This window comes from Acomys russatus, chromosome 8, assembly GCF_903995435.1.
Source record: "Acomys russatus chromosome 8, mAcoRus1.1, whole genome shotgun sequence".
NCBI lineage: Eukaryota > Metazoa > Chordata > Mammalia > Rodentia > Muridae > Acomys > Acomys russatus.
Window position 1 is genome coordinate 22,336,662 of NC_067144.1, and position 12,097 is coordinate 22,348,758.

Here is a 12,097-nt window from a genome sequence, read left to right on the forward strand (position 1 = left end):
ACTTTCAAGAATACACTGCTACACTTGGTGAAAAACCTGAGACCTAAACACAATGGGGCACTGGCTGAGTGCTTGCCTAGAATGTACTAGACTCTAGGCTCATAAAATGGCCTTGTTGTTAAGTCACACAGCTGCAATGCTGGCTGAAATGGAAAGCAAGTGATTTGCCCCCAGAGTCCTTAGCGTTAGCTACTGCACTATGCTGTTCTTTAGAACTCGCTTAAGAGTAGAACCAAGTTACCAAGAGTAAGTCCAACTCCAGATTAAAATGCTAGCAGTTTCTTCCCTTCCACCTGAGTACAGTGGACGCCTGAAGTTCTATACGATACAGGATCCCACATGTGGCAGTAGTACTCATCTTTTTTCTTAAAAGGCGCACTGCATAGCTTGTCTTCATACATGTGAACTGTTAGCAGCACTACTCATATACTTTGGAGACATTATTAAATGACTTTTTTTTAACACAAGCACTGCCATTCCACATACTCAACTTGATAACCAAGACTAAGTGACGGATGGACGAGTGGAGACTGCTAGGCAAAGGACTATGTTCTACCTCAGGAGAAACGGTGAGATTCCATCATCCAATCTAGAAAGGCACAAAATTTAAAACTTTGGAACTTCTTAGTCCTGGGATCTTCCATTTAGTATTTTCAGACCACAGTTAGCTGCAGGTAACTAAAACTGAAGAAAGCAAAACCAAAGGCCAGAGAAGTGCTGCCCATGTAATTCAGTCTTTTGCTTCTTCTTTTCTGTCCGTAGCTGAACTCCATGGCTTCTCTGCAGGCAGCCAGCTCCTTGGTGTAGGTGGCATGTCTCGTCTAAGCATGTTCTGTGTACTGCGGCACAGATGCTTTGTCAGTAACGCAGGGAGGAAACAAAGCTGATGGCGTCTTTAATAACCCGCCTGCTTCCAGTTTGTTAAATCACATTCAAATGGCGCATCAATCACCTTTTATTCTTTTTAAAACAACTAAATGCCCTGAGGCCCACACTATGTGTAGTGGCCAAAGAAAGAAGATGTCACAGGTCATTTTCCTGTATCTAGTTCTTTCTCCTCTCAGTTACCACAAGAGAACATTCTTAAAAGACTGAGGTGAATAGGCAACCCAGACAATGCAATTTTAATCTTTTGGGAAGTAGTTTATTTGTAGAAAATCTAGCAGGATAGAGAAATGTGAAGTATTTAGATGGATCAACGATTGATATAAATAAGAAAATGAAGCCGGTGTGGTGGCGCACACCTTTAATCCCAACACTCGGGAGGCAGATACAGGTGGATAGCTGTGAGTTCGAGGCCAGCCTGGTGTACAAAGTGAGTCCAGGACAGCCAAGGCTACACAGAGAAACCCTGGAGAGAGAGAGAGAGAGAGAGAGAGAGAGAGAGAGAGAGAGAGAGAGAGAGAGAGAGAGAGAGAGAGAGAGAGAGAGAAAGTAAGAGGCAAGCCACTGCTACCATAGCTGCTAGCACTCACGTTTGTCAGCAGGCTGACAAAGGAATGACACTGGCATTCTCAGACACAAAGAGCCCTCATCCTCAGTCCTTGCTTTGCTTCTCTGACAACGACAAAGGGTTCCTAGGGAGGCTTAGCAGCTCCTCGATTCGCTGAGCATCTTCCTCAGGGCGAATCTTCTCTAAGCCACTTTCAATTTCCTCAGGGAGGCGCTCAGTGACTTGCAGGTTTCTTTTCCTACAACCAAAGGATATACACATGTCAAGTTCTGCTTCAGCACTTGCCCTTCCAGAGACTTCAAAGGGCTATCTGTCATATCTTCCCTGCTTTGCTACGACAACTTATGAGCAAATGTTTGTCCTTGCACTCACAATACAAAGAATCGCTTCTCTTTCTACCCTCTTCCACTTTTAGTTTACCCTTGATTTCCACAGTACCAAAATGGACACTGGACTTAACATTCTGGGACTCTGTGTCCTGCAGTTCTCTGAGGGGTGATAAATGGGAGTAAATATACCCTACGCTAAGGCTTCATCTCAAAGCTGGCTGTCCTCCTACCCCTCAGACCTAGGTAGCTGGGAGCTTCTGTCACTATGTAAGTGCTCACACCTGACCTGTGGCTCTGAAGGCTTTGCGATGGTGATCTAGGTAGACTCATACAGGACAACTATAGAGATACAGATTCATCAAGAATAGAATCAAATACATATTCATGAAAACTAGACGCTAATTTGTAACAGATCAGTTCTTTTCCTAAATAGAGTTTTAGAGTCTTTCTCTGATTATCAACTTAAGTCTCGTCCCAATCAAATTTGACCATTTATCTGTCGTATCTATGGCCAGTCTTCTATATTTTCTGCTAGGACAATTTTAAAAACTATTTCTCCATATTATTTTCAAGCACAGAGGCAGTCATACAAAAAGTCACATAAACATTTGAACTCTTCTTAGAAATACCATTACATATTCATGACACATGTAAGTCAGACATTTAAATTTTTTAAATTTTATTTTATGTGTATGGACATTTTTACCTGTCTGTATGTCTGTGTGACACATGTGTGTCTGGTGCCCGCAGAGGCCAGAAAAGGGTGTTAGATTCCCCCAAATGGAGTTACAGACAGTTATAAGCTGCTATGGAGGTACTGGAATCTGAATCGAGGTCCTGTGGAAGAGCAGCCAGTGCCACCTTCCAGCCCCGTATGTTAATATTATTTCCCTTGGCTGAAGAACCCTTCATTACTGTATTTCATGTTTGCTGTCACTGATCAACTTCTGGTTTTTTCTCTCTTTTAAAATTTGAATATAATCATTATTTGTTCACGTCTCCCCACAATGCTTTCACAGCAGCAATGACAACAGCACATGCTGTGCCAGGAGCTAAGCCATGATCAGCACTTGCACTCTAGAGTACTAGATGTCAGGGCTTATGCCAAGTCAGCCATCAGTCTCACCATCCTACCCTAAAGAGTGTAGATTACTAAACCAGGCCTGTTGATACACCCTAGAATCCCAGCTACTAGAAAGCTGACAAAAGGCTGACAACAAGTTCAAAGGCCAGTCTGGGCAACTTGGTGAGATGGTGTCTTAAAATGTATTAAATTTTATTCAATAAGTTGATAAGTTAAATTAGTGAAAATTAAAAGGGGCCTGGGGCTCAAGTTCAGTGACAGAGGGCTTGTGTAGCACTGGTAAGGCTCTAGTAAACCTCCAGCACTGAAGAAGGCCAACACTGCAGCACATGAAACGACACACAGAAGAAGCAAGCACCCTCAGGTGTCCCAGTGGCATCCCACCCATGAACTTCAGCTCTGTGACCACATCAACAGGTAAAATTTCACATAAGGACACTTAGTAACCAAGCCGACCTGGAACTTGAAGTGATCACCTTGCCTCAGCTCCCTCACACTGTCTTCCAGAAATGGCATGGCGACAGCCTTGTGGCTTTAGAGTAGCTGTGGTTACTTGCACAAGGTTAGGCCTGTCAGCATTCCTTCCTGGACCTTCACGGACCAGGGAAGGATTCACGAGGCCCTGTCTGCCCCTGAGAATTTATTTATAGGCTGTTAAAGGTTACTAGGGAAGCAGAAGATGCTTTCTTCAGTGGTAACGCATTGTAAGTTGCTCCTGCTCCTGTAAATAACTATTTACCAATGCCCTTGTAACCCTAATTAAACCGAATGATTTACCAAGACACACACACACACACACACACACACACACACACACACACACACACAAGGAAGGAAAGAAGGTAGTGGCAGGGAGGAGAGACAGACCTAAAGAAACAGCCTGGTCAAATTAAAAATAAAATCAGTGTCTTTCATTTTCCCACTCCCTTAATGAAACAGATACAAAAGACAATACAGACTAAAAGAACTGAAAGACTCAGGAAAAGCAAACTCCTGTGAACCGAGTGGCGTTCGGATAGCCCGTGGTCATAGCGTGGGCCGTGCCTAGGAAGCCTGAGCACTGGTCCTTACAGGCTCCTTACCACTCTTCAAGTTTCTTCTCATGGAGAGCCTTCCTGTCCTTCTGTCTTCTCTCCTGAACTGTCTCATCACAGTACTTCTGCAGGGCCATCAACAGGCTTCCCATAGGTGTGCTGAGGGGAAAACAGGAAGTTCAAGAAGTCATTAGCCCACTCAACTCATGAATGCCCTGCTCATCAACAGCAGAGCCACGTGTTCACTATCAGATACAGAAGCTTAGCCACAGCAGTGCTGGAGAGTCTGCCCTGGTGGTGCAAACAAGGAAAAGCCATCCAGCTTAGCTAGCACACTGGCCAGATCTAGGACTTTGAGTTGGCCTACCCTAAAATCTACATCAACTGTGAACTGTTAAAGGGCCAGTCCTGCTGATCCAAAGCTGCAGGATCTTCATGGCACAAGGCAACAACAGGGTCACAGGAAGGAATCCTGGTAAGGATCCGTTACTGATGGTGCCACAGAACCCACAGACCTTGAACTAGACCAATGGCTCACTGCAGTGAACATCTGTAAGTGAAGATGTGTGGAGGAGGGATGACTGTAGGACACACCACAGCTTCCATGACAAGATGCTTTTCTAGGCTTGATTTTGTTTTTGTTCGTTTCTGTGTGTTTTATCCAGGGTGAGGGGAGGTTGCAAGGGCAGATACTAGAGAATGGGAGATAAGTGGGGCTGGGCACATAATGTGAAACTCACAAAGAATCAATAAAAAGGGCAGAGAGGCAGGGGGAATGCAATGACTAGTTCATCTGTGTAACACCAGCCCTGGAGGGGAAGACATGTGGAGGAACTAATTTGGTGGGAGGAAGATGCTACTAGCTTTGAGAGATGAAGCCATTAAGCATCTTAAAATTCTGGAGTCTGGTATAACTGACAGCTGCTATGACACCAGATAAGCTAAGAGACTGATTTAGGGCTGGAGAGATGATTCAGCAGTTAAGAGCACTTGCTGCTTTTGCAGGGGACCCAGGCTTGATTCACACTGCCTATAATTCTTACTCCAAGAGACCCAATGCCCTATTCAGCCCTCCAAGGGCACTAGGCATGCACACATATATACACATAAAATAAAAATAAATAAATCTTAAAAACCAACAAAGAAAAAGAAACTTCAATAGGGCCTGGAGGGAAACCTGAGTTTGGATGGCCAGCCCCCATGTAGAAAGTCAGGTGTGGCAGCATGCGCCTATACTCCCATACTGGGGAGGTAGAGATAGGAGAGGCTCCAGGGCTTGTTGACTACCCTGTCTAACCAATCAGTGAGCTCCAGGTTCAGTGAGCGATCCTGTCTTAAAAAATAAAGTGGAGTAGCTGTGAGTGGTGTCCCAGGCCTTTAATTCCAGCACTCAGGAGCCAGAGGCAGGCGAATCACTGTGAGTTCAAAGCCAGCCTGGTCTACAAAGAGAGTTCCAGGATAGGCAGGGTTATTACACAGAGAAACCCTTTCTCAAAAAAGAAAAAAAAAAAAAAAAAAAAGTGGATGGAGCTGAAGATGGAGCTTAGCGGTAAAGCCCTTGCCTATCATGTGCAAGGCCCTAGATTTGAACCTCAGTAAGAAAAAAAACTAAATAAATGGAAGGTGATTGAGGAAGACACCTAACATTGATTTCTGATCTTTACACCCATGAACACAAATGCACCTGTATACAAAAGTGTGTGTATGTGCACAAAATAAACTGATTTAGATAATTACCACAAGGACAAACAGAATGTGTTTCCTATGTTCTCAAGGAAAACAGTTTTAACCTTGATATAAGTCAAATTCTCTCTGGATAGAACTTCAATAATCTCATTCTTTTTTTTTTTTTTTTTTTTTTTTTTTTTGGCTAAGCAAAAGAAATCCAAAAATACATCAGCAGAATGGAAAATCAATCTCTCTCTCTCACACACACACACACACACACACACACACACACACACACACACACACACACACGAGACAGAGAGAGAGAGAGAGAGAGAGAAGGGGGAAGGGGTAGAGGGAAAGAATTTTGCATCATTTAAAAAAAGAAATCGTGCCAGGTGCGCTAGAGCACACCTGTAATCCCAGCACTCTGGGAGGCAGAGGCAGGTGGATCTCTGTGAGTTTGATGCCAGTCTGGTCTCCAAAGCAAGTCCAGGACAGCCAAGGCTACACAGAGAAACCCTGTCTGTGGGGGGGAAAAAAAGCAAGCAAGCAAGCAAGTACTGTACCACTAAATTAAAAAGCAAGAAAGCATCACATGGTACAATGTAAATAACCCTCAAGCATGTTAGTATGGTAAGTAAAACGTCTTACAAAAGACAAAATGTGGATTCCAGCCATTCAAACGCTGTATGGTTCTAGGACGCAGGTCAAAATCACATCAAATGGAAAGCAGAAAGTGGTTGCTAATAGCGGGCTTGAGTGATAGGAAGAACTACAGTTAATAAATACAGTTTCAGGGTTGAGACAAAACTTTCCGGAGATGGACTGTACAACAACGTTAGTATGCTTAACACTACTGAACTGCAAACTTGAAAATGGTTAAAATGGAGGCTCAAGTGTTAAGGAAGTTTGCTACTTTCCCAAAGGATCTGAGTTCAATTCTCAGCGTCCACATTCGGCAGCTCACAGCCAGCTCCAGGGCGTATGACTCCCCTGACTCCCACAGATAATGAAAAGTAATAAAAATGAATTATTTTTTTAAAAGTTGGGCTGTGGTGGTGCACACCTTTAATCCCGGCACTCAGAAGGCAGAGACAGGCCTCTGTGAGTTTGAGGCCAACCTGGTCTACAGAGAGAGTCCAGAACAGCCAAAGCTACACAGAGAAACTCTGTTCCAAATAACAAAACAAAAAGTTAAAATGTGGAAAAGGAAATAGAAGAGAAGGACCAATAAGAACAAAGTTATATGAAAATTTCATTCTGCTTCATTGTATACTAATTTTAAAAGTAATAATAATGATCAAGATGATAAATGAAACATATATAACCACAACTAAAAATATTTTTTGCTGGGATGACCATAGAGAGGTTACCTAACATGCATACAGGTCCAAATTCTATCCCCAGCACTGCATTAAAAAAAAAAAAAAGGCACATGAGCATGCCTGTAATACCACTGCTTCAGAGGCAGAGGCAGGAGGATCAGAAGTTCAGGGTCAATGTTGGCTACATGGGAAGGTTGAGGCTAGCCTGAGCTAGGGACCCTCTCATGAAAAAAATTTTCCACTAGCTTCAACAACTTTCCCCTCCAAACAAAGCTGATATACTAACAATACAACAAAAACAATGTTAGCAGTGGGTTTTGACAATCTGAATTTTAGTAAATTAAAAAATTGTAAAATAAGCTAGGCGGCAGCAGCACATGCTTTTAAATCCCAGCCCTGAGATAGAAGAGGCAGGCAGATCTCTGTGAGTTCCAGGCAATCCTGGTCTACAGAATAAGTTCTAGGCCAGCCAAAGCTATACAGAAAACCCCTGTCTTGAAATGTACAATAACCAGCACTTGGGAGGCAGAGGCAGGCAGATCGCTGTGAGTTCGAGGCCAGCCTGATCTACAAAGTGAGTCTAGGATGGCCAAGGCTACACAGAGAAACCCTGTCTCAAAAAAAAAAAAAAAAAAAAAAAAAAAAGAAAGAAAGAAAGAAAAGTACACTAAAACCCGTAACTCCAGCTGGCGTGGTGACTCATGCCTATAATGTGAGCACTCAGAAAGCCACGGACGGTAACAAGGTCAAGGCTGGCCTATAGAGCATCTCAAACGTCCCTCCACCCCTTCCTGCCCTGACAGAGTGGCGGGAAGGCGGGTGGGCAAGTAAGCAGGGAGAAAGGATAGCGCATTCAGAAGAATGTCAACCAATGAAAACAGAAGGATGGCCCGAACTAGACTGTCTTTGTAACCACCTTCCTAATAACCAAGGCACAAGGCGGTCAATACACTGTTAAAGCCACCTCAGGAAAGATAGCTGGGGACAGGATGACAAGGTGTCCACATGGTCTCACTCTACCTAATCACCATGGGAAAGAGCTGCAATGCAGGACTGAACAGAGAGCCCTGTAACTGTGTGACAGAGAGAAGTGTAAAGTTTTCCCAAATTTGCTGCCCTAATCCCTCCACTGTTGTGAGAAAACACCAAGAAAACAAGACAAGAGTCTTGTGACCTCAGTGTCTTTACAACACAAAATTCTTCTTCTTTTTTTTTTTTTTTGGTTTTTCGAGACAGGGTTTCTCTGTGTAGCCTTGACCATCCTGGACTCACTTTGTAGACCAGGCTGGCCTCAAACTCACAGCGATCCGCCTGCCTCTGCCTCCCGAGTGCTGGGATTAAAGGCGTGCACCACCACGCCCAGCTTAAAATTCTTCTTTTTTTACATTTTATTAATTTATTCATATTACATCTCAATTGTTATCCCATCCCTTGTATCCTCCCATTCCTCTCTCCCTCCCATTTTCCCCTTACTCCCCTCCCCTATGACTGTGACTGAGGGGGACCTCCTCCCCCTGTATATGCTCATAGGGTATCAAGTCTCTTCTTGGTAGCCAAGGACAATACATGCAGTAAACTTCGAACCCCTACCCAGATCTACCCAATGGACAGGACATTCTTCACAGCTGAGTGGAGAGTGGGGACTGACTTTCACACGAACTCTGGTGCCCCATATTTGACCATGTCCTCTGGATGGGGAGGCCTGGTGGCACTCACAGGAAGGATAGCAGGCTACAAAATTCTTCTTGGGATGTGGTTTCGTGCTCGCCCCAGGTTTACTTCAGATTACTCATTATTGCTTGCTGCTGGTAGTCCATTGCTTCTACGGAAAAAAGTGTTTTTGCCATGTGTGACTTGTCCTTGTGATTGTTCACTTTGCTCAGGTGACTCCTCTTAACCCTCAAAGTATAAACTCTGATGCTCTGAATAAAGCTGGCTGCTGCATGAGGCTTTAGTCAGCTTCATCTTTAGGATCCATTCTCCCGGGTCCCCCTGCCTCTAAAGCAGTGGACATTCCGCCGTGACCCTGAGCAGTCAGTACACCTGTGCTCTTACTATGTTGCATAGAAACATGCATTCTGCAGATCTGAATTAATCAGAAAGGAGATTATCTGGGTGGGCCCTTTAAACCATGTCGCCTCTGGTTGGAAAGGAGCAGAAGATTCAGTGTGAGGAGAGACACTGCTACTCTGAGCATGGATGGCCATGAGAAAGATGTGGGTAGCCTCTAGGAACAGAAAGGGGGTGTCTGGTTTATAGTCCCAGGGAGGAAATACACATCTCAGACCTGAAGAGTTTCACTCAGATTCATTCAGGCACACAGCAGGGAGCGGTGTGGCTGGATCATGTAATAGTTTTAGTTTTACTGTTTATTAGATCCTAATTCCGTTGTTCTCAGCCTGTGGGTCTCCACCCTTTGGAGAGTCAAGGGACCCTTTCCCAGGGGTGGCATGTCAGACATCCTGCATATCAGATGTTTACATTACAGTTCATAGCAGTAGCAAAATTTCAGTTCTGAAGTAGCAATGAAATAATGTTATGCTTGGGGGTCACCACAGGATGAGGAGCTGTGTTACAGGGCTGCAGTGTGAGGACCACTGCTCTGAGAGCTGACACTCCAGGCAGGCTCCACTTTTAGTTTCTGAGGCAACTCCGTCCTGACTGTGGCATTGTCTGTACCACCTTACATCCCCACCAACAGTGTGTGTGCGCGCCCTTCACCTCCATCCTTGCCAACAGAGACTGCAGCAGCATATCAAATACTAAAGTTAACATTACTTATAATGGGTAGTGTAATATGCCTCTTGATATGATACATACCAAGGGCACAAATGCCCCTATGTAGCATCCCCGACAAAGCATTTAACCCAAATCTAGTACAAGAATAATGAAAGCAGAGAACCACCCTGGGTACAGCTGGGGCGACTAAAGGGCAGGAGCATGTGTACTGTGATAGCTCTACCACAGATTCACCCTAGGAGATGCTTGCTGGTACACTTAGGGGTGAGATTTTATGAAGTTTCAAATGGTTTAACCAAAAAGTAAAGAACTATGAATGCGTATCATACATATACAGGGATAGAAATAAAATATGGCAGAAGTCAGCAATTGGTGACTCCAAGTAAACATCGCATGAGCACTTAGGGTTTTGTTGTTGTTTGACTTTGAGTAGTGCTAGAGTCTGAATTTACCCTTGTGCATGCTGGGTAAGTGCTCTGTCACTGAGCTAACTCCTAGCCTGATATGAGTCTTTAAAAATTATATTACTTTGTGCACATGTGTGCATGAGCATGGGTGTGGAGGTCATAAGACAAGCACATAGTCAGTCCTTTCCTTTGCTCATGTGGGTCGTAGGTAGCGCCCTCGGGCCAGCAGGCTTGGAGGCAAGCACCTCTACCCACTGAGCCACTTCACAAACCCAGACATAAGGTCTTTTTTTGTTTTTTAGAGTGAGGGCTCCTCTGTGTAGCCCTGGCCGTGCTAGAACCCACTCTGTAGAGCAGGCTGGCCTCAAATTCAGAGATCCGCCTGGGTTTGAAGTCCAACTTTTCTATAAGTTTAAAATTATTTCAAAATGTTGGCATTTTAGCTAGGGAAGGAAGAAAACTTTGACATAATACATGTATTCAGTTCAAGAAAACATAATTTTTTTGTTTGGTGTTTTGTTTTTTTTCCAAGACAGGGTTTCTCTGTGTAGCCTTAGCTGTCATGGACTCGTTTTGTAGACCAGGCTGTCCTCAAACTCTCAGAGATCCCCGTCTCTGCCTCCTGAGTGCTGGGATTAAAGGCATGCACCACCATAATTTTAAAATATTATAGAACACATGTTCTATATTAACAATTTTCTGGCCATTTTTCTTGCTCCTTATGAATATTTTGTTCAAATTACAAGTAATTTCAGATATTGATGATATTTAAACATAGTTTACCCAGTGAAAAGGAATCTTGACTAGACATCATATTTGACTCTACTGAGCTGTTATTTCCTGCTTCAATTACACTGTGATAACCATGAACACAACAAGTAGACAGTCAGAGCTGGGATGGCTCAGTGGTAAAGAGTGTGTACTGTTTTTGCAGAACAGAACCTGAGTTTTATCCCTAGTACCAACCAGGAAGCTTGCAACTGCCTGGAACTCCAACCCCAAGAGATCAGCACTCCTTAGGCACATACACAGACAGATCCATGCACACACAAATAAAAAATGCATTTTATCTTAAGTTAGAAAAAGCATTCGGGTTCAATCCTCTCATAGCTCCCAAAACAACGAATTGAACAGTCACATCCACTGTCAATACAGGACATACATCTTTTAAAGTCTCTGAGGACTCAATTTGTTCTTTATAGTCAGTACCTTTAATAGATAAGACATTTAGACTAAAGCATATTGACACTTACCCCAACAAAGCTCCGATTATACCACCAGCCACCAGGCCTCGAACACCTAAGTTTGCTCTGAAAAGACCTCCTGTGACAGCTATTTAAAAGGGAAAAAGGCATTATTAAATTATCTTGAAATGCTAGATTTCTATTCTTTTACAGTAAGAACGCAGACCTCTAAGTGGGCTTTCTGAACCCAGCATGAACTATGCAGTAACAGCCATGATGGTAACTTCCTGTCTACAGTTAAAGGAAGAAAACATTCTGTAAATATACTGCCTCAGTCTCCCCGATGGCTCTCATCCCACTCTACTTTTTCTTTTTACTCATTTTCTCTTAAAAGCTGACAGTTCACTTTCCCCCACATCTTTCACCTCTTTCATGTCTTCCTTCTTTAAGACAACTTTGTCCAAAATTAAGAAAACAACAGCAACAACAAATCCCTTCACTTGCCCTGGATTATGCCTTCCAGCCTTACTCCATCTGTACTGCCCACTATACTGTGCCATCACGCAGACCTGCAGAGGTAGCATTTAGCATACAACGCCACCTGGTGACCAATACAAGGAGTGCACTTCTTCTCACTGGAATTCCATTTCTAGGCCACTTTTTTATTTTCCTTTTTAAAAACAGGGTCTCGGTAAGCAAAGATTTTCATGGTACGTATCCCTTGGACTAGTGTTTTGATATAAGTGAGTATATACCGTTTGTCTCTTTTTGCTTCTGGGTGAACTCACTCATTATGATAATTTCTAGATCAATCCATTTGTCCACAAATCTCGGGAATTCCTCGTTTTTAATAGCTGAGTAGTATTCCATC

At 43.5% G+C, this 12,097-nt stretch overlaps 1 protein-coding gene across 1 annotated transcript in view; it reads right to left on the bottom strand.

Annotated features, from left to right (window-relative positions):
* Positions 1-1,464: 1,464 nt before the first annotated feature.
* Timmdc1 (translocase of inner mitochondrial membrane domain containing 1) overlaps positions 1,465-12,097 on the bottom strand; it is a 28,641-nt gene continuing 18,008 nt past the window's right edge. The window contains exons 5-7 of the mRNA XM_051149907.1: positions 11,296-11,374; positions 3,949-4,059; positions 1,465-1,691 (exon numbers count right to left, since the gene is read on the bottom strand). Of these exons, the coding sequence (XP_051005864.1) occupies positions 1,538-1,691; positions 3,949-4,059; positions 11,296-11,374 (344 nt within the window). The 3' untranslated portion in view covers positions 1,465-1,537. The remainder of the gene's footprint in view (positions 1,692-3,948; positions 4,060-11,295; positions 11,375-12,097) is intronic.